The 27,305-nt window shown below is 43.3% G+C and overlaps 2 protein-coding genes across 4 annotated transcripts in view; one reads left to right on the top strand and one right to left on the bottom strand.

Annotated features, from left to right (window-relative positions):
- Nucleotides 1–27,305, top strand: part of LOC145654547 (purine nucleoside phosphorylase-like) — an 86,562-nt gene that overhangs the window by 18,449 nt on the left and 40,808 nt on the right. The gene's annotated exons all lie outside the window — the stretch shown is intronic.
- LOC145654546 (transcription factor Sox-12-like) lies at nt 6,277–12,787 on the bottom strand. 2 transcript variants are annotated; one of them, XM_081708758.1, is made up of 3 exons: nt 12,452–12,787; nt 11,104–12,203; nt 6,277–10,876 (listed from the first exon to the last, which is right to left on the bottom strand). In XM_081708758.1, the coding sequence occupies exons 2-3, from the start codon at nt 12,145–12,147 to the stop codon at nt 10,805–10,807; spliced, it is 1,116 nt and encodes a 371-aa protein (XP_081564884.1). In that variant the 5' UTR covers nt 12,148–12,203; nt 12,452–12,787; the 3' UTR covers nt 6,277–10,804. The 2 variants fall into 2 exon arrangements, with proteins under 2 accessions (XP_081564884.1, XP_081564885.1); XM_081708759.1 differs by having other exon boundaries at nt 6,277–12,203.

Below are 27,305 nucleotides of genomic sequence, written 5' to 3'. Positions count from 1 at the left end.
CTCTGCCACTAAACTTCTGCAGTCCCACTGAGAGACCAAAGAGAAGATGAAGTCTGGCTCAGGCAAGCATTGTATAATTTCTCATTCCGACACCCATTACATAAACCAAGAGTGTTCTGTCTCATTGTAGGCATTGCAGGAAGAGCTCAATTTTTTTCAGCTAAGTAGCCTCTTTAATAAGAACGAAGCTGCTGTTTTAACATTCACCCGAAAACTCCCACAGCCCATTTAGAGAAGCTTAAATTGGGCTTAGAGAGATTCAGGACCTGGGGTTTAGCCTAACCCTGTTGAGAAAAGGGCTAAAGCCAGCAGAGTACACAGGATTAGAGAGTCCATCGAGAGCTCTGGAGGACGTGCGGGAAAGCATAGGGTAGGTAGAATGGAGTAAGAGCTAAAGATAGGTGGTGCCCGGGTCCGTGATGTGCAGATTTACTGATGCTTCAATATGCTTTTCCAGAAGTGCAAGCAAAGAGTGCTGGCAGTGCTTCAGCATCTGATGCATGTCATGATGAGAGTGGAGGAAGACTTTGAGGATTCCAAGTGTCGTGAGCCTAAATCACACAAATGGTGCATTACAAAGAACAACAGCCTTAAAATGGGCGCTTATGTGCTTGCGAAGTTTGTGCAGATAAGCAGTGACCTACACGCCTCTCTGAGTCGTGTGTTCTGCAGCGCCTAACGACCCAGGTGGGGAGGATGTGTGTATGCATGTGGGTTGTGTGTGTCTGTCAGATCTGTCAGAATCCACACACACTCTGTGTCTGTTTTTCCGCTGGTGAGGTGTTTCGGGTGCTTGACAATTTGCCAAACTGCTTTTAAAACTCTTGCTCCTGGCTGGCTGAATTTACCTTGACGCTTCATCGAGTGTGTTTGTCAGAATGTCATATAAGATTATTTGCATGTCAGGGATTTGCTGAAGATAAATTCTGCTGCAGCACACACAGCAAATACTGTTGTAGGGTCCTGCTGTTCACATGATATAGCCTAAAGGAAAGAGCCACTGAATAAACAATTTCTTTGGAAACTGAAAAAATGATATTAAGGATGTAAGCCAAACTCTAGTCTCTGTGGTCTTGTTTTCATCTGCCCCCATTGCTGTGTACATCTGTGGTCTCACAGAGATAAGGATAATCAAATCACTATGGTCACTTTGGCTCTGCCCCACCACAAATGGTCAGTTGTTATTCAGGACTGTAAATCAACATTCTACTAGGTGAGTTCCTGTGGCTGTGATATCAAGTTGTCATATGTTGGAAGGTGCTGCTCATTTGTAGTCATCTTTGATTGGTCAAGACCTGGTAATCTTATGGTCATGGTTGCTATGCATTTGTGGTCACCTTTGATTGGTCAGTACCTGGTTGTCATAAGGTGGAAGGTGCTGCTCATATGTAGTCATCTTTGATTGGTCAATACCTGGTAGTCTTATGGTGATGGTTGCTCTGCATTTGTGGTCACCTTTGATTGGTCAGTACCTGGTTGTCATATGGTGAAAGGTGCTGCTCATATGTAGTCATCTTTGATTGGTCAGTACCTGGTTGTCATATGGTAGAAGGTGCTGCTCATATGTAGTCATCCTTGATTGGTCAGTACCTGGTTGTCATATGGTGGGAGGTGCTGCTCATTTGTGGGCATCTTTGATTGGTCAGTGGTGAGCTGAGAGAGGGGCTAGTGGAGCTCTTAGCAGAGCTGGGATAGAGCTGGTGGACTTCCTCGTTCTTGTTCTCCATTTCTCTCTCTCTCTCTCTCTCTCTCTCTCTCTCTCTCTCTCTCTCTCTCTCTCTCTCTCTCTGTCATTCTCTCTAGCAGGTAACATTGGTTAATATTACCAATGCTGTATTTGAAAATGTATTATTTTTCAACAATATCTATCTAATTGTAGTGTAACTAATTGGGTTAGATACTGCTAATAAACTCTGTGTTAATTGTAAATTCCCAAATACTAACTAACTAGAGTAAGCAAATGTTTAAGACCCAGGTATAGTTTTATTGATTGCCCAACACCAGCTCCCAATAAAGTATCCAGTATCTGCTGCACATGCTCATTAGTTAAAGCAATAAATTAGTTTGGCCGAATGGTAAACCTCTGACAAAGCAGGCTGTTTTAGCAATTAGAAACATTATAAAGTTGATTACACATATTCTTAACTGATAAAGGAGTTTGAAAGAGAGCAAGATCCTCCCAACATAAATGGTCATTATAATTTGGAGACAGATAAAAACTTATAAATGCGTTGTTGATCATTTTCTGAATGTCTCGAATGCTATTTGCAACACATATTTTGGTAAGTTTGATCATTTGTGTTATGTGTAATTGTATGCATGTTTTGTAGTGTATGTATGTTTATGTGCATGTGGTTGTGTGTAGGTGTGGGTGTGCCTGTGTGTGTATGTTTTTTGGTTGTCTGTGTGTGTGTATGTCTATTAGTCTAACAGCAGGGCTATGTCTGGAGAATGCCCTATGTATGAACAAGGTCAGATGAGGATCTAGGTCAGTGCTTGAAGCTGGTTGCCAGATTGATTGTGACCATGCTGTTGACACGAGGCACATGCAGACACACAGACTGAGAATGCTAATGTAAGAATAACAACTCTCTCATTCTAGTGTCAGGCTCTGAGATAGGTGTTATTTTCCTTTTTTCTTAAATTAAATTTCTCTTTGTCCCACCAAAACATACTCTTTAACACAAATTTATATTATGGGATTTTTTTTGGGTCATGTATGCATTTACTGAATCTGGTCAAAGGGTAATGCTACAGTAAGGATGTAAGTAATGTTTTATAAAGGGACTTTTATGTTTTATATAATATATTTATTGCCTTTATTACATGTGGTTGCACAAATTTTTCAGTACAGTGGGAACCCTTATCTGAAAATGTGCCCCAGTTCAGGTAATAGATATATAATGAAGTTTAAAGCTTCAAATGAGCAAGTGCATTTTCTTTTCAAAGACAAATAAAAAATATGATTTATATTGCACCAACACAATAATACACCCCTCCTCACATGTGTCCATACTCACATGTGCGCACACGCACACACACACACACACACACACACACACACACACACACACACACACACCCATAGCAGTTTACACATCATTGCTCTTACAGTTAGCTTGGCAAATAGGAAAGTGTCAAGGCTAAAATTGCCTCCCCAGGAAATGAAAACTGGTGCAGTTCATGACATTCTAAAAGGGGAAGTAGTTGTGACGTACATCTCGTGTGCCTCGCTGCCTCGTACGCAGACATTCAGTAGAGGTTTTCCTCAGAGAAGACAAATGGTAAACGCACCAGACACAGGAAGGATCATCTTTTACTTCATCTTCTTTGTAATAGAAATCAAAGGAAAAAAGAAGCAAGGCGCTCTCATCTTTCATTCTTCTTTTTCTTTTCTTTCTTTCTTTCTTTCTTTCTTTCTTTCTTTCTTTCTTTCTTTCTTTTATTTGCCTTCTCTCTTCTCTCTCTCATCCGATAACCGTCTCACCTCTGTTGCCTGGGTCGTTGTAGCTGTAATGCTAGCGGTACCACTGGTATCTTGCCAGCGCAGTGAGTGTGTGTGTGTGTGTGTGTGTGTGTGTGTGTGAGGGCCACACCTTCGCAGCGCTCAGAACCCCACATTACTGGCTCCTCTTGGCCCTCTGTGGGTCTCAGGTCTCCAAACTTCAGTCTGGAGATGGGCCTAGAGTGGACAGCCAATCCAAATCTGTGCATGTCCTCAAATGCATGTCCTGCTTCCCCTGAACAGCTCAAGAGGCCTTTGGCTCTGAGCATGGCTGCTTCTCCTCTCTCACTGGCTAAACAACATCCCTCGCATTTACCTTGTCAACATTGTTTTTTAGATTTACATTATAATTCTTTCAACCCATAAGACATTATGAGGTAGTGAAGGGGTAGTACTTGCTGAGGCAAAACATCCTGTTTTTCCTGTGGAGACACATATAGTCTTGTGGGGTCATGTGCCCCTCTGGCCTGCTAATCTTCGCCGTGTGTGAAAGCGCTGAGTCATTACCGTGGCTGGCTGAATCCCAGCAGCGCGTGGGGAGATCGGTGAGAAGGCAGAGCGAGCTGGAAGCCTGCCACTCCGCAAAGCGCCTTGTTGCATGACGACGCGAGCATGGCTCTCTGCCCTTACTCTCTGTCTCTGATCCACTCCCCTGTCGTCGGTCTCATCTCCCTGCTTGCTGGCTCCTGTCTGTCTGCATCTCTGGCTTTCTCTCTTGTCATGTTCTCATAAGTTCATAACCGAACCTTTTGCTTTTGTGCTGTGTACGTTTGCTCTTTTTTTTGCCATGTTCCCTCTCCTGATGCTTATGGCCTCTGTCTCACTTCATTCCTGGTTTCTGTACCTCCTCCAGGCTCTGCAATCCCTTCATCCTGTGCTTATCGCTGCATAATTGCGCAGCAATTAGCGCGCCTTAATTGATCCACGTATGGACGAAAGCGGACTGACGCAGCACTTTATCGCTTGGCTAGTTCCTCCCCCTCTGCCGCCTGAGTGGAAGAGCACTCAAGATAAATCTACAGGGTTGGGCTGCTCTATTTCACACACTGAATCGGTGGAAAGCAAAACTACCCGTCTATAGGCCTGTCCTGGGGTGCAAACTGGTCTTGGAGAATTATAGGCACCCAATTATTCAAAGTGTAAAATGGCTATCTGCTTAGCCAAGTGCCCAGCCAAATTCAATAAGCTGTTCCACCGATGAGGCTCTGCTTTCACTGGACACAGATATTTGCCGGCATTTATCACTGAAAGTGTGTGCTTGGACCAGTTTTCCGATATGAGGCAGCAGACATGGAAGCACAACGGATTGAGCGCCGAATCGACTCACTCAGCAGCCTGTTATAGCTGAAGTTATGTGAACCCTTGTGGAACAGGCTGTGTTGTAGTGTTTGAGAATACATGATACAACTGCTGCACTCTTTTTATTGGGGAATCACTATTCTGTGTGACCTCAGGTCTGGGTTACAGCACGCTGTTGGAAGGATACAATAAAAATCTGTGTGAAAGCTCCTACCCATAATCCTACTAATCCTCTCATATGCGATGTCACCCTACACCATAAGGCATCTTACTGCTGACAGGAAACAAATTAATGGGCACTTATCGGATATCCTGACATGCTAGCCTTACTGCATTTAATCCAACATATGACTTAAAAATATAGGCAAATGTAAACTATATGTGTATCGTGTAATCAGACAAATGTTTATGCACTTAATGCTGTATAATGTATCTTATGTTATGAAACTGGACACATAGTTCCAATTCTTCCATTTCAATCTGTCCTGTTTTACGGGAAAGCTTCTTGTAGCTGTCTTTAAGCATTTTCCTACGTAACAGCAGGCTATAAGATGCAAGCTCAGGTTTTCAGTCCAGATATTCGTAAACCTTTGGACCCCACACTCTGATGCTAGCAAAGCACATGGTACCACCTCTTTGGAAAAGAGAGGTGAAGTTGGAGTTGCTTCTTCTCTTTTCCCGGATGGAGGAGCATCTTCCCAAGAGCATCATCTCATTAAAATGGCAACCTACCACTTTAAGTACATAACTTTGAAACTAACTCTTGAAGAGGATATGTGCAGATATCCCAAGTGATGTAACATATCATTTGCAATCTAGCACTGGCCAATCAACCAAATCACTCTCATAGCTATAAATGAGAAGTCTGGTTTATGGAAGGCCAGTTGTATACTGTCCATCCAGTCTTCATGCAACCTTTGTAGCATTATGATTGAAATGTGCTTGAATTTGCGAAGGTATCAAAGTGTAATTGAGTTCCAACTTAGTTTTGTAGAAAACTGCCGAATGTTTTCCATTTTCAGTTGGCACGTGTGCCACATGGAGCCTAGCTGCTGAAATAGCTGTTGCTCTGTGTTAGGTTTGTAGAGGTGAAGTGTTGTTCGTATGTGGCCTGTGCATGTGTGAGGGTTGTCAGTGACTTGACTGCTGCAGCCTCATAAGCCTGTGCACTCCTACCACAAGAACATCTGCATCCTTTCTGAAACTCGACGTCACAGATGCAACAGGAGCAATCCACAGTACAAAACTGGTACACCCTACAATACACACTCATGTCACCCACATTAATCCAGCTCTAACTACAGTGCTTAGAACCAGAACTCAATAACTTAGATCATATGTAATACCAGCTGACATATTTCTACTGTATAATGTAGCATGGGTAAATATGTATACATGTAATTATAGTGTTTCCACCTACTCTGGCACTTTTAAATGTAAATGCACTTGCACAGAAACCCAAGAATGCCATGTGTGTGCTGAAGTAGCGAGTTTATTAATGAGTGCACCACTATAGTTACAGCTCTGTTCAAAATGAGAAACTGTAATGCTCAGATCTAGTCATTATGTACAGCAAAGTGCTTTCATTTCTGCCCGCATGCAGAACCCACCTTCAGACACATGGGAACGCAGTGTAGCTGACTACAAAAGCATATACGCGCACATACAAGAAGGCAAAGCTAATCATATGGAAAACTGGCCCACTAGGGTGAATGTTTTGTGCACAAAGTAAGATCTTTTTTCTTTTTTTATACACAACAAAGAAAGGAGGCATAGTGATATTTAAAAAAAAAACAACATATATCATGGTTTGTTATCTGCAGTGCTGAAGAAATCCTTACAGAGAAAGGAATGTGATCGTGATCGTAGGTCACTGCAGTAACATCAAAACTGTGTAAGCTGTTACAGAATGCTACAAACAGGACATTTTGGTGTGAGACTGATTTGAGTCTCACTTTTGTTTGTTTGTTTACATGCACAATGCATATATGTCCATGATTAGCTTGCCATGATTTCTATGCTGGTATACATTAGGCCTACAAAAGTGTCTACATTTATGATCAAGGAAATGAAAGTTGTCCTGACAGAAGTGGCTGTTTAAATGCTTTGACAGGAAAAGTTGACACTTGATTCACATGATTGGATAGTAAAGAAAGTCATGTAATATTGCAGGGTGTTGATCTGTTGAAAGAGCCTCTGTCAAGTACCCATAGGAAAATCCACAAGGCATGATGTGGTATTCCAAAAATAAATATGCTAGATTAAGCTGTTTGCAAGTGAACATATAGCCTGTCTTCACCCTGTTGTTTATATTCATGAAGACCATGGAGGCCATCTTGAATTAACTGTTATGTTCAAATTAAGTAGATTTTATAAACCTAAACATTTCAGAAGTAACACTGAAAGGTTATACATATCATAAACAAAGTGTGAGAATACTAAATGTGTACAAACTCTACAAAACTGATATTTTCTATTAACAATAATTTCTGGCAAACAAAATGGTAAAGGAAACCCATAAAACCAGTAAACAATGCATACTGTGATGTGAGGCAATACGGTTATACTGTACTGTTTTGTCTTGTTTGTTTTGTTTTGTTTTGGGGTTTTTTTGTTTGTTTTGTGATATCTAACATTGTGTCATATCCAAACAGTGTCATATCCACTTCAGACTGACCTGTGAGTTGAGAAATTGATTGAGGCTTTGAGAAGAACCTTATGTCAATGTACCTGTCAAGATTAGATTACCTAGTATCCTGAAACCTTGTGGAACACCACTTCAAATCAGCACAACAAGTCAGCACTGGAGTAAGTGAACTTCCAACAGTGAGTCCCACAAACCTGCCCATTAGGCTAAACTGAAAGAATACAGAGACCCTGAGGAGCAGACTGGCTCTGTGGCCTGTAAGGCGATCTCAGGCAAGCCTCGCGCAGTGGGGATCTGGTTGATTAACATGCTGTGATATGAAACGGTGCCGAATGCTTCATTTGGGCCAGGCTGATTAGAAGTGAGTCTGGCCTGTGTGAAGTCAGCTTTGTCCTTGTGTTTCAGTCTCCCAGAATGCTATTCATCAGGAGCCAGCCTTGAGTGGGAGGTGTGGACCAGATGGGTTTTTTTAACACTACTTCATTTATATACAGCTTTTTGCATTTATCACTTTGACACTAATTTGTCTACTGCCCATCTGTGAAGAGCCTCTCCCTTTCCTGCTACTCCTTCTAAGATATTGAATAAATAAACAACTGAGGCTATCAGAAACATTAAAAAATTATATATTAAATTAAAAAAAAAATAAAAATAAGTAATTGAATAAATAATCCAGAGATGCTGGTAGGTTACTACAAAGACCTCCCTTTTGAGAAACCCTCATTTTCACATTTTGCTGGTTGATGGTTAAATAAATGATTTATTTATCATTGAATGTGTGTCTGAAAGACTGCACCATGTCATTTGGAAATATTAAATCTTTCAAAACGTTCACCGGGCAAATTCATCTCTGTTTCTACTTGCAGCCATTTTGTGGGTGAATCAATGATTATGAACGTCCATATGCATCAAAACAGGGTCAATGTAGTTCCACAGTAAGCTCACATTAATAGTCCTGAGTCCATTTCAGTACTGCTGGTGTTGCTGGTGTTTGGTTCAATGTGTAGCCCATTACATGTGTGTTTGTGTGTGTGTGTGTGTGTGTGTGTGTGTGTGTGTGTATATATATATATATATATATATATATATATATATATATATATATATATAATGAGATTTTTATGAGGAACAGCTTGATTGACAGGTTTGTGAGTATCGTAATGCAGAGATAAAGCCATCTCCATCGGTTGAACTATGGAGTGATGGTGACACTCTTAGATATGCAGAATCTACACTGAATTAATCAGCCAAACACTTTCCCTGATATTTACAGCCAATGTCTCCTTTACACTCAGATACAAATCCCTTTTTAAGTCACATTTATGATCTTTTGGCAAGGAAAGTATGGCTCCTGTATCATAATGCCACTGAGCATTTAGCATTATGTCGAAACACTTTTGCATTTCTGCTTCATCCACCCACATGGACAAACACATGAAATGTGTCATGTAACTGTCAGTATCATAGACTCATTTGTTTCTAAAATTAGGGTGCTAGCATTATTACTAACATTTCAGAGCATTTCTGAGATGTCACGCCTAAATCTATTCTTACGTGAAAGTAAAGGCAAACTGTTCCTCTTCTACATAGTGGACAAAAAAAATATCTATATAGTCAGGATAATTGAAGGCCTCTGAATATGAGTTGGTTTTTTTTTCAAGCCCTTACTTTCTTGCCCTATCCTCAAATTAGCCTCTCCTCTCTCAATTTCCTTCATAGATACCTGAATTATTTGCAACAATATAACGTGTTACCATGGATGCATCACTAAATAGTCACACCAAACTGGTATTACTAAGACTAATAAAAATGTGGTGGAATTTAGAAAATGGTCACATGGTTCATAACTGTCTGAACTGGTCAGACAAAGGATTCTATCAGTGGTTTCCCACACGTAGTGAGTGCAGTAAGAAAGAAAACACTTCTGAGGGCCTCCGGGTCAACGTGAAACAAACCATTATGCAACCCAGAGTAAATGAGGTCACTGAAAATAAACACCCAGCAGAGCACTCCGAGTGGAGGCGTCCCCGACTCCTCTGGACAGCAGCAGCCGTACCACATACGGCTGCATCTTCAGCAACCATTGGAGGGTGGCTAGTTGTTTATGGAAGATCAGACTACGGGGTTTGTTGTGTCTCTACGACAGCTGATGGTGGGAAATAAACAGTGCTGCGTTTACCAGGTGCCAAAAACAAGAGCTTGGGTGATGGGCGAGAAGATGAGTCTGTTTTAGAAGCAGCAAGAAATCAGTGGCCTCGGTCACCTCAGCTGCCTCCAGACGGTTGCTCGGGGAGAGAGCAGCCACAAGAGAATAAGACACAAATGCACACACACACACACACACACACACACACACACACACACACATACACACACACACACACACACAGATCATCATGGATGAATTACCTCCAGGAGGCACTAGGACCTAAACAAACGATCCCTGAGTGAGTCAATGGGGCCAGCTGGCAGACACAGATTTCTCGCCCAGATCGGGGCAGCTGCAGCCAGACTGCAGACATGACATGCATTTTACAGAGCTGGAGCAGGAATAACCCCCCACTCTCTAACCCCACCCCCTCCCCACCCCCTCCCTGATGTCTGCGCACAAAGACCGCTGCCTGCATGGACAGATGCACAGCCCCCAGAAAAAACAGTCCCCATCCGCCCATGACATGACCCCCAAATCTCAGGACCCACCCCCCGCCATCCACTGCCTGAGGTCGGGCACATAAGGACACACACAGATAGTGCAGGGCTGTCGTTCAACTGTGCCTGCAGTCTTGCGGCATTAGCAGAGGTGATGAAAGTGCTGTTATCTAATTAAAGAGGAGGAGATCAATTCTGTGCCGGCCGCCTGTCACTTCGCCGCACTGATTCTGTCTGGCAGCTTTCTGACACTCCGCCATACTGTATGCCTGTCGAGTGCTGTAGAGTTTAATTAGCTTGAGACAGAATGATTCTCACTCAACTGAGCACTTCATCCTTACAGCGATTCAGAGCACAAATGCTGTCAGTACTGTAATACTAGATGACGAATCTGTAATATCTCTTGTGCAAATGGTTAGACCAAAAACAATTAATCTGAATCTGTGAACAATATCTTGGCGGAGCAGATCAGCAATACTCTTATGAGCAATCATGAAATTTGCAGTGGTATGTGTTTTATCAATACTGATACATGGCTGACACTGACGCTGCAGCATTTCAAATGTCCAGTGACATTAAGATTTTGTTTGTGAACTCTGGAATATTTCAGACTTGCTGTTTAAACTTTGTCTCACTAAGACTCACACCTTTTCTGCCTTTCGCTGGATGTCTGCTTCTTCTCTGAATGGGTCTCAAGCGTGTGACTATTGAATCCCACTTAAAGGTTTTGCAGAGCCCAATGCTGTTTTTTTCTGACTCAACATGATGTACCATGCCTGGAAAACAAAAGCAATAGCACTTACGGAATTGATAGAGAAACAAAACAATGGGAAAAGGAATTGTCCAGGGTCAGGGATGTCGACTTAGCATGTTCAAGACCACAGGGCTTCTCCTAGGCAAATATATCTGCCAAGCCAAAATCACAATGGCCTTGACCTCAGTAGGTAAACACCAGGTCAGAGATGCTGGGTACAAGTAAGTCCCCTGAAATCATTTCATTCACCTCTGGAGTGCAGTAGTCTGGAAAGTCAAAGTGTGATCCTGAGTGGGTATGGAATGCTTCGAGGTCCTTATCCAGAGTGGAGCAGTCCATAGGCGTGCTGTCAAAGTTTGTGTTCGATATGATATGCAGGATTTCCTCGTCCAGTTCTTCATCCGAAGATGCCGATGAGACGAAGGAGGAGCTGGTGGAGGAGGGTGTGGCAGATCTCCCAGAGTTAGATCCTCGTGGCTGAGATGCCCTGGCCTCCGTAGGTGCTGGAGGCCCAGCTGCAGAGGGGACACTCTGGAGACTGCTGGGCTGGGAGTTGGGCACTTTGACTCTGAGTTGAGAAATAGGTTTCTGGTCCTTGGAGGGAATGGTACCTTGCTGGTGGAGGACAACAAGACTCATCTGGTTCTGATCATCTTGCAGGGTATCTGGACTTGCCCGGCGTACATCCACAGTGTCGTCGTCACTTACACTCTCACTGCAGCTCTTGTGTTTATTGCCATTGAAATTCACTTTGTGTTTGGTGGAGTTGGGTTTGACTCTGAGCCCTTTGCTGGTGAAGCAGGTGGATCGACCTGACTGAGACTTACTGCCTTTCATTGGGAGCTTTTCCCCAACTTTCACGGGTGTGGGGCACTTGCTCTTCTTCCTGGGGCGATATTTATAGTCCGGATAATCAGCCATGTGTTTCAGACGCAGTCGTTCTGCTTCCTTGATGAAGGGGATCTTCTCATAATCTGGGAGAAGTTTCCAACGCTTTCCAAGGCGTTTGGAGATCTCTGCATTGTGCATATCAGGCCACTGTTCCATAATCTTTCTTCTCTCAATTTGTGACCAGACCATGAATGCATTCATGGGTCTCTTGATGTGCCCAGTGGGAGTTTTGCACCAGTTGGGGTCTTTGTTGGATGGGATGTGGCCAAATGCCTCATCAGCATCCTCGCTTCCCGGCCCCACGAACACTTCTTGGGTTGCCTCTCTGTCCATGGCTGTAGATGGGTTTTGCTGAACCATGATGCAAGAGCAAGCTCTATTTGGAAGGGACTCTAAAGTCATCCATGACTAGACACTGCTAGATGCATTAAAGTCTCTTAACAATGCCTGCTTCTTTCCTAAAACAAGAGGAAGGCAAGTTTTAGGTTTCCTCTAGAAACCAGTTCCATTGTTTAATGTAGGCTGTTCAAAGAAAGTCTTTTCTGCATACATAAATCCATCCAGTGCACCATGCTTGCCTAATCTATGAAGCACTTTTTTCTTCATGTAAGTAAATGAACAGGAATAATATATCTAAAATATAGCTAAAACGTAAGACATAACATGATATGCCACATGTATGCTACACGTGAGATGTAGTACTTACAGTAAATAAGCCTTGGCTGGTGTGTTCCTTTTTCTGCTAATGTGCAGTACTACTCCGGCTGCTGGTCTCCCCAGGCAGACATGCACTGCACTGTAGCAGTTGTGACAGAAGCCAGTGAAAAAAAGGCTATGCTCCAATGTCTGTGTGCAGTTCCATCAAGCCTGTCCCGGGCAGAATGTATGCAGACTCTCACTTTCTCTCTCTCTGTGTCTGTCTCTCTTTCCCTCTATCTCTCTGTCTCTCTCTTTGTCCCTTCCTCTCTCTCTCACTCTCTATCCCTGTTTGCTGTCTCTCCTCCCCATTCCCCCTGTCTGCTGCTCTATAAACCCACACTGTAAACAGCTCAACCTTACCAGACACAGACTCCTCCCCTCCCACCCACCACTCTGAGCCATGGAGTGTGTGTGTGTGTGTGTGTGTGTGTGTGTGTGTGTGTGTGTGTGCGAAAGAGACAGAGAGAGAGAGAGAGAGAGAGAGAGAGAGAGAGAGAGAGAGAGAGAGAGAAGGGAGGAAGGGGGAGCGAAAGTTTCCATGCAGTGAGGCACAACACGGTAGTGGCTGGAAAGAGAGAGAGAGAGAGAGAGAGAGAGAGAGAGAGAGAGAGAGAGAGAGAGAGAGAGAGAGAGAGAGAGAGAGAGAGAGAGAGAGAGAGAGAGAGAGAGATGGTAAATGAGGAGGAAGTAACATTAAAGGCTACAAACTGACAGTTAAACCAAAACCCCTTAAGTTAGATCATACTTACATTTTGTCATATTCAGAATGATTTGTTTGTGTGTATGTGTGTATGTGTGTGTGCGTGCATATGCATGTGTGTGTGTGTGTGTGTGTGTGTGTGTGTGTGTGTGTGTGTGTGTGTGTAACTGAGTTTTAAATGTCTTAATACAGATTGTAACATATATAGACATTTACACTGGGAAACAGCACTGCACATTAGACAGGTAATTCATCTAAAACTAAAACTGGACCGTCTATAGTTTTTCAACATCTAGAACCCAGTATATTAACACAAACTTAAGAGTTTACACTTATTTATCATTGCTTTACTTGCATCCCATTTTGTGAATGATTTAGCTTGTTCAAACATTTCAGAGTGTCTCACAAATTTTATTTAAAATTCAGTTTTAAAGTCAGCAGCTATCTTACAATAACACAGTAAAAGGAGATTGGTGATAGCACCAGGGATTTGGAACTCAGTAGTCCATAATATTTTTTAAATAGAGCCATAATTTTTACATAGAGCCATAATAGAGCCAAAAAGAATGCTTAATTCTGTACATGACAAATTCAGATGTGTTTTCCCCAGAATTCTTAAATATAACATAAAAACTCATTAGCACTTCAGCTGAAACTGAGAGGATGGATGGATGGATGGATGGATGGATGGATGGATGGATGGATGGATGGATGGATGGATGAACTGATTCTTAAATATGCAAATTCAGTAGACTGATGATTTTTAAACATGGACAGTAGGCACTCGTTGTTTTTCGAGTTCATTGCACGTGGGGTTTACTTGTTGGTTTTAAATGGGGAATATAACTGAAGCAGCATGAACAGCTCACTGCTCTCACCCAGAGAAGCTCTGGAAGCAAGCGCCCCGTGTCCTGGGATGACACCACCAGCAGCCATCATTAAGATTCCCAGCAAATGAATCGGAATGAACCGTCATTATCCAAATAGACAGAACCATTAATGCCCCGGTGAAATACATCAGCCAGTTTATACTGACAGCACCATAGCATCAAAATGCTGTCGAATCGTTACATGGTGAAATGCTCCAAAACAGTTCATTAAACCACACTGTCACTGAAGTGTCAATAATGGTAATATACATTTAGCAGTCAATAAGGGCCGGCTACCAGCACATATATACTGAGGTGCAAGCTTGCATTTTCAGGGACCCACATTTTCATTTTGTGGGCAACTGTCCAAAATCTTTTCCATTCAGTCAATTATGTACATCCATAAGGCCGTGCATTAGATGACTCATATATCTTTGATGTATGTAGTCAGGGTGACGAGTCCTGTAGCTGCGATGTATGTGGCCAGGTCTTGACATTCTTGTAATCATTTTGGTCTCGGCTGATTCTCCGATTCATTGGAAAAAGGGGCAAAAAGCAAGAAAGAAATGATAACGAACAGTGCACCGAGCTTTCAGTGTGTAGCTCTCGTTGAAGCACATAATGACCACTGAGGCCTGTTAACGCCTCCCTCAGTCCATCTCATAATGATTCACATCACATGGTGGATGTCAAACATATTCCCGTTGACAAAAAAAAACAACAACAACAAAAACTGATATTAGCATGACAAAGTGGGGGGATGGAGGAGCAGACAAAATAAAAACACCCTAGTTATTACCCAGCGACCTAGATCAGGTCCTGGCACAAGCCCCAGGCAGACGCAGACACGTCCTCTAACTCTGGTGCGACTTGGAGAGGGGGGGATGTGGCCTGAACCTCTGGAGCTTCCCGGGAGTCTGTGCTGCCGTCTAGCTGATAAGAACGGAGGGGGGCTGAGCCTCCATCTCGCCTCCTCACCTTCTCCTCCTCATGGCTGAGAGCGGGAGCGGCTCACACGTGCATCGTCTTTTGGGGATTAGCGACCAGTGAGAGGAGGAGACTTGCCTGGGGTCTGTGTGGGATCTGCTCATACAGTCAAACACAGAAACCAGCTTAAATCGTGCCAGGCAGGGAGAGGATGTTTGCCAACATCATAGAATATGTTAGCCTAAAAAACACTTCACAGCACTGCCATTATATAAGGAAATTTTGCAATTATGCAATTTAAAACCACCAGACACTGTAAAAGCATGCCATTTTATTATTCTATTAATAAAGAAGCTTTTGTATTGTAGAATACTATCATATGGACATAATTTGCCAGTACTGCTATGTATTATTGTTGTATTATGTCAGATCGTAATATTAATCCAGTCTTTTTTTATTCTGATTTAAATACCTGTGTGTGTGTGTGTGTGTGTGTGTGTGTGTGTGTGTGTGAGATATATATATATATATATATATATATATATATATATATATATATATATATATATATATATATATATATATATATATATATATATATATATATATATATCGTGACAAGCTGTACCTCAAGATTGCCATAGGCAGATCCTATCCTGTTTAAACTAATTATACAATTGTCCCTAAAAAATGAACACTAAATCCACTGGTCAGACGCTTCTGTGCTCTTAAGAATGGCCTCTTTGAAAGCCCAGTTTATGACATCACAACATGAGTTCTGGCCCCACAGGGCCCCTAATCCCCCCCGCCCCTTCACTTCTGAGTAGGAGTCCAGAGTGGAGGCTTGTTCTGACCGTGCCCCTTTTCAGCTGTGCTCGGCTGTAAGGACGCTGTGTGCACATATACACTCTGCTGCATGCTGGAGGTGGAAAACAGAAGATGATGGAAAACTACACTAGACTCTTCTAGGTTGATGCTGTTGAACTCTTACAGGACAAAATATGACTGTATTTTGAAAGTTTCTTTCACATTATATACCCAGATCTTGGGTTAATATGGAGGGTTTTAAAAGTCTTTCAGTTCTTTCTCTTAAATATCACGTCAGGTTATCAGTACTACTGGGTTTCTAGTTGGTTATTAGCCACGTGTTTCACTGCTGCCCTTGTAAATCTGCCCATATGAATCATATTGTAAGAGCAGGCTTGTCAGAAAGATGTCAGGTCATGAACAGTTTATTTTAGACAGGACCCTGAATCAGAGTCAAATTGTTTAGATGGGAGTAAGTCGTTGCTTTTCCCCAAAGGTCAGGGGTCAGTCTGTGGCTTGCTGGGGGGTTATGGTCTGTGTGTGTGTGTGTGTGTGTGTGTGTGTGTGTGTGTGTCTGTGTGTGTGTGTGTGTGTGTGTGTGTGTGTGTGTGTGTGTGTGTGTGTGTGTGTGTGTGTGTGTGTGTGTGTGTGTGTCTGTGTGTGTGTGGTTTGTTAGAGGGCTTCTCTGATGCACTTCTAGACAGCTGAAAGATTTAAAGACAGTGACCTTTGCCCCCTGTTGGGCAGCAGACAAGAGCAGGAGAAATGAACGTGAACTCTCGTCTCCCAGACGACAACCTTTGACCCCTAAAGACCGTTCTCCATCCATCGTCACCCATCCATTCCTGAGGGCAGGCGTGTAGGCTGAGGTAAGGTTTAGGGACAGATGAAAGACATGGATGTTCCGCTCAGCCACAGAGCCTCAAATATGACTTTTACAGAGCCAAACTTGCTCTTGCAGATTTAGGTGAACACTGGTGTACTGTACAAACAACTTTAGACTGAAGTTCAATTGCCCTACATCTGTAGCACTGTAGCATTAAGATTGTTAGGCTTGGCAGTGTGATGTACTGTAAACCATAACTATAATGAATGCCTTTGTAATTGCCTGTTCTGTGTTGTCTCCACAACAAAAATCTAAATTCCATGTCAACGGTCTCGACCATGAACCTTAATGAGTACTTAAAAACTGACTGTGTAGCTGGGTGGCACATGGTCGTTAAAAGCATTGGCCTGTGCCAGTGGTAAACAAACATGGCTTCAACTGGCCATTCAGTGGCTTGTTCTAGTCAGCCCGTGTAGATCCTGGCATGGCTGCTGCTCTCTCCAGCTGTTCTGAGATCAGCTATGTGCCAGTCGTGCCCCTCCTGTCCAATGACCGGGATAGGGATTACATGGGTCAGACATATTCCTGGGGTCAGCATCTAAGTGGAATGGTAAAATTGTGCAATGACAGGAGAGGGGCTTAAGAGGTTGTGTCTGAGCACTTCAGACTCGCAGCCTCCTCCTGTGAACTGAAGGCCAAATTGTCACAAGCTTCTTGCTCTTTCTTTATTCATGAGAGATGGGCTTCTTATTAACCACACTTCCCCAAACCCACACCCTGCCCCACTTGGACACTACTTACAGTAGACAACAATTTATGACCATGCATGTATATGCATATGTAAAATGTAATAGGCGTTTGAGACCGTAGTGCTGTGCATATGGGTGCCTTTTAGGTTTGGGGACCTTTTCTACTGTGATTACACCTCCCCTAGATGTCTCTCTTCTAGCCCAACATCCTCCCAGTTCGTCTCACCTTGGTCAGTTTTGACAGTTGGCTTCAGTGAACAACAGTGAGGAGAATGTAGGTTGACAGCAGGGTGAGAGGGATATAAATATGCATCGGGGCTGCTAACCAGTCACAGGCAGGCCACGCTGTTGAAATGGGTGGGGAAAAGTGCAGGCCACGCCTCCTTTACAAAACACTCCCCCAGTCGGTCGTAATAAATGTAAAGGCCCAAGCATTTACATTATCCTGTCCAGTCCAGCCTGTAAAGACAAGGGCCCCTGACATCCAAATTCATCACCAACCCCCTTTCTTCCAAGGCAGTCATTTAAAGCATACACTATCCCCCACCCTCCTCATACATGTGATTTAAAGTGCACAACAGATTCCAAGGATACTCATGAGGGTGCGATTCAAATGACTAGTGTAACAGTTATGTTTATCTGAACAACATACTGAGTACAAAAATATGTTTACTGTGTATAACCATAGCCACTTCACTGTGAACCTTGAGAAGAGTCCCCCCAAGTACCTTGGCTATCATATTCTACAGAAATTAAAGGAAGGCAAAATGTTATTTATAAAGTTTTAATCTGCAGGGGCTGTGTTTTGTCTAGAAACATCTATATCTTCAGTGGTATTAACAGCTTGTCTTATGAGCCACTTTCTTACTGAAGCTTGTGAGAAGGCCCTTGTTTAGCTGTGATCGAAGCTGCATTAATTCAACTCTCCCTCATCCTCTCCCTTAATGGAGTCTTCATCATCATTTGCATCACTGCTACAGTAAAAAGCAAGGACTGAACAAGGCCATATCTCTTTCCAAGCCCTGGTTATCTTTCTTCCTGAGACCTGTGAAAAGACAGAGAAGCTGATTACTGATGTCTCTAAATTCAGTCAGCAGAGCAGACAGAATCTAGAGATTCACACCCAGAAAATGAGACGGATGCTTATTTAGCATTGGGCAAGAAAAGCTACAGGGCCAACCTTTGCAAAGCATTTCAAATCTGACATGAAATGAACTCAATGTTACTTCAAGGAAGGAATCAAATGAGATCTGAAAATATACTAAAAGAAACCAGCATTTCCACTGCAATATTTTATGCTTAATCAGTTTATCCCAGCTAATAATTAAATGAATCCAACAACAACAGTCTCGTTCTCTCCCTTTCTTTCTCTTTCTCCTCATTTCTCTCCCCCTTTCTTTCTCTGAACTCTATCTTTGTCTCTATCTTTTTTCTTACCCCCTTCCTTTCTTCTCTCTCTCTCTCTCTCTCTCTCTCTCTCTCTCTCTATCTCTCCCTCTTTCTCTCTGCGAGTGATCGGGATGCTTTGGCGTGCACATCAGCATCGCGTTGACACGCTTTGCTCTTCCCTTTGCTGCTTGCATGTCGGCAGCCTCCGGCGTGGCAGATCGCAGCTTCGGTGCCTCTGCTTTCTCCTGACTCTGTACACTCTGAAGATTGTGGATCGCGATCCTGTGCCAATTACTGCCTGCCTGTGGGTCAGCCTGAGCCCCATGCTTTCACAGTAGTTTGATCGGATCCCCATTCACCCGTCTGCCCTGTGGGACCTGTCGCTTCTGCATCCCCCCTCCGCGGTACTCTTGAACCACCTCCCCACCTCTGCCCCTGACCCCCATGAGCTGTGCTGAGCAGTTCCCATTTCCCCCTGCACCAAAGTCCTGTGATCAGCGTCTGCTTGTGGGAATGTGGTGACTGCTCGCTAGAGGAACCGCTCATTCGTTAACAAGACTCAGATCCTGCTGCTGGCTATGAACGCATAAGGAGATGCCAGTCAAAAGTCTGAACCGGAGATGTGGGAAACTATACGTTTGGCTAGGTTTTGCTATCTGGGAATTGGAGAAGAGCAAGAGAACAGCAGAGGGATCTGTTGAAGAAAGGCACTTGTCACTGATGTGTTCAAGGGCAGATGTCAATGTGTTTTGGGATATAAAGGTTTTAATTGTTTCATAACAATTGTCATGCACAACAGTTATGTTTGCTCTGACATGACCATTTACTGTGGGCATAACTGTCACAGCCACAATGCCCCAACACAAAAGCTTAAAAATGTAGAGTCAAAAAATGTGAATTGACCATTGTATCATTATTATTGTATTGTAGTATTCCTGTGAATACAGCTCTTCAGATATTTGCATTCAGTGTCTCAGTGGTTTTAAGTCCTCAATCCATATTCTGTACATTTGTGCAAAATCAATATCACTGCTTTATTGATTTCCAAGATGAGCTTTTATGGGCAACCACTGTGTCCCCTCATCCATGCTCTGGTGTTACTAGATATTACACAGCGCACAAGTCATCACACACTCAAGTTACACACAGCCCTCTGAGTCAGTGGGGCTTCTGACATCTTCTGCATTTAATGTCTTGCTGCATTGGTGTATGTCTATCAAAAGAGAGCCAGCACCAAGTTCCAAGGGGCTACAGTGCTTGGAGAATCATTTGCATTGTGTTTGCTCAAAGCCTTTTGATCTCATTGTGCTTTCTCCAAGCAAGCTAAGCCATTCAGGAGACAACTCAAAGGGTACTCGGTCACTTCAGGGTACAGCATCTTCAAACAGGCCTTTCTGTTCAATTCTGCCATTAGAAGTGCACTAGGCAGGGCGTAATGTTCAGTTTAAGATGCAGCCCATTCCTCTTTCATGTCCCCATTTCCTCCTGTGTGTTATTAGCTCCTCTTCAGGTGCCATTCTCTCTCCACGCCACGCTGCTCCGCTGCCAGATCTGCGCGTTAAAACCCGACGCAAGGAGCTGGCCTTGACAGCCCCGATGCGAAAATCACACCCACTCCCATCAGACGCCATTACATGGGAAAATGACAGTCTCCGGGGGAAAAGAGATGCAATTTACTGCCATTTAAATGCAAGACACAGGCTCAGTGCTAGGGCTTCGCTTGGTCTGACTTTGCTGAGGAGAGCCATAGATTAGTCTCTGACCGACAGCACTATCTTACTGACCTAACAGAGGGCAGAGGTAGATAATGATAATGACTACTGACTGATGTGTGTATAGAAGAGAGGGAGAGAAAGGAAGGGATAGAGAGAGACAGCGAGAGAGAGAGAGAGAGAGAGAGAGAGAGAGAGAGAGAGAGAGAGAGAGAGAGAGAGAGGAAGTGGGATGGTGTGCATCACCTCAGCTGAACTCTCTCAGTCAGACAAACCAGATAGTCTGGAATGTAACACGGGCAGCAAACTTCATGCTTTATCTCAATGATTACAGATTGAATATATTGATTTTCACATTAATTCAATTGCTTAAAAATTCTACATTGAGTGAGGGGTTCATCAGAGCAATTTAATACAGGTGTTTTTTAACAGACTTGCACTATAAGTTATAAACTGTACGGGTGAAGGAGCATGTAATTTGCAATTCTGTAACTCTGAAGTAGCCATCTCAGAAATTATAATTAACCAGGTTGATGACAAAGTGGTCAGTTTTGGGAACCAAGAAACTCTCTGGTATAAAGAAAGAGTCATGCACTGAGCATTCATGCACCGAAAGTACCATTTTATTTCTATAGCCTAATTTTAATGACCTCTTTAACCATAAACATCCATTAAACACACGTGAAACACATCAGTACTGTTTTAGTTTCACATGTCAAGCAGCAATTTAAGGATGTCACATCTTATTTCTGATTAAACATTTATTTATTTAAATATAAAAAAAAAAACCACACAATTATATTTGAACATTGCTTGCCAGCGCTTATCAAAGTGGGATACAATGTATTAGCCTTGCTCATCACTAAACATCGCAACCAGAGCAGTTGACAATGAAACAGAGGAGAACCCTCCCCTGCTTTGTGTGTAATAACTGCCTGCCAGCCGGTGTGAACAGCCCAGTGCCAGACTCCCTTTTGTTCCCAGCCGCTGCTACTCACGTCCTCCACTGAACAGTGATTCATTACCCCCTCAGACATGGAAAACCTAATTAATGGACATACAATATACATGCCAGACAAGCGGATATGGTGTGCCTTCATGTCTCCGGCTATCGCGAAATGAATTTGACTTGGCGTGACATGTGTATCTCCAAATACCTGCAGTATAGGCCCTAATCTCTGCGGGTATCTCCAAGGACCTGCGTTTTAATTTCATGGGTATAATACTAATTTGGAGTGGGGGAACATGGCAGCCAGGCAGAGTGACGGTGACTGGGGTAAGAAGAGAGCGGGTTGAGGGAGAGGGAGGCGGCCGTGGAGAGAAAGGAATGACCGTGACTAATCCCCACTGCTGGGTTCTGCTAGGGAAGTTATTTCCACAGTGATCCCAAATATGCAGATTTTTTTTATAACCATAATAAGACAAAAAAAAAAAAAAAGAGAGAGAGAGAGACTGTTTTATCAGTGCCCGGGAGCAGTCTGGGCTTAGTATTTACGCATGGAGGATTCTCGGGTGGTTTATTAGGACTCTTAATTTTTGAGAACGCGATGCGCTCTTATGTTGGACCAAGAACTGAAAGGGAGAGGAGTTGTAAAATGAGGCCAGTCACTGCGGTGCGCCTCCAGGCTACGTATGCGTTCCCTCGTATCATTTGGTGCTCCAGGGAAGAACTTCTCTTCCCCATGCAGCCCTTATGGGACACAGTGAATCCTTAATAACCTCAACAGGAACCACAATAAAAAAAAAAAATACTCATGTATTTCTCTCGGCTCCCTGGAGCTCATCAGTGAATGCACTACAGTCAGATGTAGTTAACAGCTTTTTGTGACCATGCTGTCATGCTGCTGGGATGTACTAGGACATCCTTTTGATGAATCTTTGCTATAAACATCTGCTTGTTGTCACGGGATGGTCTTCCACAGGAATGATCTACTCTAGTTTTCTGTTTTCGTAAAAACAGACAATGAATTATTTAGCGGCACCATGACTGAAAGCATTTGATTTTCCACCGTTTTAATAATGGAGAATTACAAAATGTGGCTCCATGCAAATTTGGACTAAAGAAACACTTTGCTAAATATATAAATACCTTGTGTGAAGTGTCTGCATGTGACACTTCAGCCTGACAGCTCTGGACATTCTCTAAAACTGTGCACAGGACTCCTTCATTCAAGATTTAACATGTTTCTAATGGATGTTGACGATTCCTGGCAGGCTACAAAGCTCTGTAATTTCTTCACTAGCTTTAGATAGCCCGAGTCAGGCTTCTCCCTCATATCCCCTGTTGACAAGCCACCTCCCCTAAGTCCTCAGAATCCATTTACTCCATTTATAAGCCCACTGCCCCTCCCCACCATGTAGAATTTTGCCTGTCTTGCCTTTTTCCTCCCCTCTCCTCTGAGACCCTCTCCTCCCCTCTCCTCCCCTCTCCTCTGAAACCCTCTCCTCTCCTCTCCTCTCCTCTGAAGCCCTCTCCTCCCCTCTCCTCCCCTCTCCTCCCCTCTCCTCTGAAACCCTCTCCTCTCCTCTGAAACCCTCTCCTCTCCTCCCCTCTCCTCTGAAGCCCTCTCCTCCCCTCTCCTCTGAAACCCTCTCCTCCCCTCTCCTCTGCAACCCTCTCCTCCCCTCTCCGCTGAAACCCTCTCCTCCCCTCTCCTCTGAAACCCTCTCCTCCCCTCTCTTCTCCTCTTGTCTACACCCCTCTCTTCCCCTCCCCTCTGCTCTGCTCTCCTCTTCTCCAAGTGCAGATCTCCAGCTGTTCAGTGTTACACTCCCCTAATCAGTACGGAAACATATACCAGCTACTGCAAAGAACCTAACTGGCTTTATACACACACACACACACACACACACACAGGCACACACATAAACCCACACACACAATCATACACACAGAAACATACACATACAAAAATTGGGGCATTGCTTTGCATGAACAGTTGCTGTGTCAATGTGTTAGTCCTGGTATTCCTGGTTGTTCCCACATTGTTTTACTTTTTTCTCAATGCGTACACATGATTTTTGAAACTACAGCTAATTTTTGCAAAACTCTACAAGCAATCCCCAAAACACTCACAATATGAACACACTTGGTGTAAAAACACACCATTTATTCAATTGAAATCTTCAAAATTTTAAATTTTACACCAAATCTCTACACACAGACCAGCAAATCAATATTTTTCACCATCCAAACACTGATGAGAAAAGTGCAAAGCATTGCAATCTCTTTTGTATTTTTACTGTGCAGTGCATGGCAGTCTGCTGTAAATGGTTCCAGTCATCTCTTCATGCATTTAGTCAATACAAAAAACAAAAAAGAAATGAAAGAAATATATGGAAATGACAAAAAATTAGGCTGCATCCTGTCTCCTGTTTGGGTCTGGCCACAGCACCTCATCTACATCACACACAATGGTCTCTCTGCCAAGACATCGGAGACAGTATTGTTTGGAGGTACACATCCAGCCATGGTATGCTTCCTCATCTCCCAGTGCTGGTATATTCCCACAGGCCTCCTCCATTGCTTGAAGATGGGATATGCATCCATAAGGCATGCATATCCATAAGGCATGCATATCTTCCACCTTCCACCTCCATGAATGCCTCAGCGGGGTTTAGGAATGGTGAGTATAGTGAAAGATACAGAACAAAACATTTTGGCTTGATGAACAGTCATGTTGGACAGTAACGTTACACAGATGATGACAAAGCTGGATAGCTCTGGCCCATTCCTGTGCTCATCGGGAATCGATGTGTTGTGTAGGATGTGAGCAGGGATGTATGGGTCAGGAGTGGCATGGTGATGCAAGATCCCATTTTGTACAGTGGCATTACACACAGTAATGTTGCTCCCTCACTGCCCTGAAGCACGGATAACGCATAGCTAAAAGTGCAGGACAGAGTCGCATTGATAGAGTTATGGAAAGCATCTAAGATTTTGCATGGGTTTGTTCAACAGTGTTTTAAAAATGATTTTGTGCAGGTGAAAGAAGTTGGGGCTGTCAAGTTATTCTACTAGAGGAAGAACCACAGATTTGGTTCCGCCTGGTTTTAAAAGTAGAATGGGTAGGGACTCTTTTAGGTATGTAGCTGCAACTCTGTCAAACTGGTTGCCAAGGTGTTTTAAAATAATTGATATTATGTTTTAAGTTTTAAAAATTCTTAAATACCTAAAATGAAATGGATACAGCAGGGGGTATGGATAATAATTAGATTGATACATTATGTATGATATGTTTTTAAATGTAAATACATTTTAGGTGCAAAGGAATTGTGATAATTTTTTCCTGTTTTATTAGGCCACGTTGGTTATTTTGCATCTGCTGCCTAATACGGGATTTGGTATTGCATAAGGGACCTTAGTGTAAATAAGTCTTTGGACTCTTTTGTGTTTTCCCAGACTGTTTTATTATGGGTAGCGCATGGTGTATCTATGTGGATATTATTTGCACAAAATGTGAAATGGTCTAATAAAATCAAATCAAATCAAACACACACAGTAATGTTGCCCCCTTGGCCTGGAACACTGATAATGGCACGTTACTCTAAAACATTTCTTTCCTTGCACTTTGTTTTAGTTCAGTCAAAGCCAACCTCTTCAACACAGATGTACTCGTGAGGAGCCGTGGCAACATCTAGCTCTATCATTCTCAGCCATGATAAAACAGTATTACAGAATACTGTAAACAGACAGGGGCAGTCACTGTGGTATACCACTATTCACTGGTATACAGTACCAATGACAACAGTAGCAATAATAGAGAATGCTTACCTGCACATATTCACAGTTGTTCCACTCTATCGGCGTTCTTCTCCAACGGCACGCTGTACAGCTGCCTCATGTTTAGTTGATACCGTTGAAGAATATGGAACAATGCTGACAAGCTGACTTGATATTATTGATATTATCGAAGGTGGCGTTGGCTGTGAGAATCAGACTGTGTACTTCTCGCAGTTGAATGTTTGCTGTGATCTTGTTGGCAATGTGCTCTTCCTGCTGTGGGGTAAAGAGCTGGTTTCTTCCACCAACAGGTTTCTTTCAGTACTGCAAAAACATGATGGGAATGATTTGGGGTGATTTTTTTGGAGCCTGACACAAAATTTCTTATAGCCAGCCTGACCTTTCAATGGCTAAACATCATTATCACTGAACTACCATCGATATATCCATTGCGGTACATTACAGTCCACTAGTGATGTAATAATATATCATAGTGCATAATGTACAGCATCATGGTGCATAATGTCTGATGATATCAGCTACTGTGAAGTAGTCTGGCCTTGCCAGCCTGCCTCATACTTAAACCATGGCTCACCACATGATCAAGCAGGGTGGCCTGGTTTTCAACCATGATTCTTTAACTTCTTTCATGTCCTCATCTTTATCCTCCCCCTATCCTCATACCCCATCCTGTCTCCATTGTTGTCCAAACCAAGAGGACTAACCTGTTGCGTTCAGAAAACAGTTTAAAAGTTTTAAAGGGCATTCTGAAATGGGGAAAAATTTGCTTGATGTGGCATCAGGGTGCTTAGCATGAAACATTTGCAGTGGAGCTAATTGATTGCATCTTCTCAGAGCTTAAATGGGGCAGCTTCCGTTGCCCCTGCCCTCTGTTCCCTTCCTGGTGTAGCACTGAGGTGGAGGTGTCTCAGGGCGGGGTTACGTCAGAGCTGCTTTAATGGTGCCTGGGTCCTGCTGGGTAGGTGGTGACGTGTGAAATGCCAGCGCCGGGGTGCACACACAGAGCGACGATGGGGACCATGCTGAGGAGAGAGCTCTGATGTGAAGATCAGGGCTGAGAGATGGCCAACCAGAGTCTAGCTTTCTCCCAGACCTATATATATATATATATATATTGTACCGTATTGTACCATAAAACCCAGTATTTGGATCTGCTCAAGCAGTTTATGGTAAACACAGCTGCTTTGGCTCAGCTGAACTTAAGATGTTCAAAAATACAATACATAGAAAAGACAGAGCATGTATACAGAAAGATATATGCATAGTTGCTGAGATATTTGTTGAGTCCAACGCCTACAAAGTTTGGATAAGCCCAGCTGGGCACACCTGAGCATGGTAGGAGTTAGTTCATCACTAGATGGTAGAATCCCATTTTGCATCATTCACCTTGCACTGTTTGCAGTGACAGCAAACTCCTCCCTCTCTTCACAAATGGATCAATACGTTCTACCAGTTTCTATCAATTCCCCTAGTGAGACTATTGGTCTGTCAAATATCAGTCTCAAATATCAATAGCTGTGAGGACTTTCCAAGGAAGAGCCCATGACTGATCGATTTCAATCAGTCCCCTTTGCAGCTTTTTCAGCCAAACTTTTCCATAAGCCTTGCAAGACATCATTCCCTGATTCTCCGGAGCTCAGTGTTGACAGCATGGGCTTTTAGCCGACCCACATTTTCATCTGTGGACAGCAAATGTGCTTCCCATGGCAGCAGCAGGGCCTTTCTTGTGTTCCTCGTGTATAAATATTTTGTTAACATTAGTGGAATTGATTTTCATGGACCTGGTTAGACGAGAGAACGGATGAAGCACGGCAGAAGCCTCCCTCCAGAGTTAATGAGGCTGAAAATAGGGTTGACGAGCCCAGAAAACCTCCCTTGATCTTGGAGAGGGGGGGGGGGGTGAGTCTGCTCCCGCGCCTTTGACTGTTCCAGAGAGCTCAAGCTTGGGGGGGTGGGAGGCGAGGCAGAGACGAGCCTGGCAAAGCTCTCAATCCGCCAAGGCACATGAAATGGATTTGGAAAGCTGTGCTTATGTGAAGAAGGCTGTGGGCAGGAGTCAGTGTGTGTGCATGTGTTAGAAGCATGTGCGGAATGGTCTCTTGTGGGTGTAAAGATGTGGCTGCCACTCTGTGTGTGTA

Source organism: Electrophorus electricus, unplaced genomic scaffold, assembly GCF_041902795.1.
Source record: "Electrophorus electricus isolate QZ-2024a unplaced genomic scaffold, ASM4190279v1 Scaffold131, whole genome shotgun sequence".
Lineage (NCBI taxonomy): Eukaryota > Metazoa > Chordata > Actinopteri > Gymnotiformes > Gymnotidae > Electrophorus > Electrophorus electricus.
This window is presented reverse-complemented; position numbering and strand designations above follow the sequence as displayed.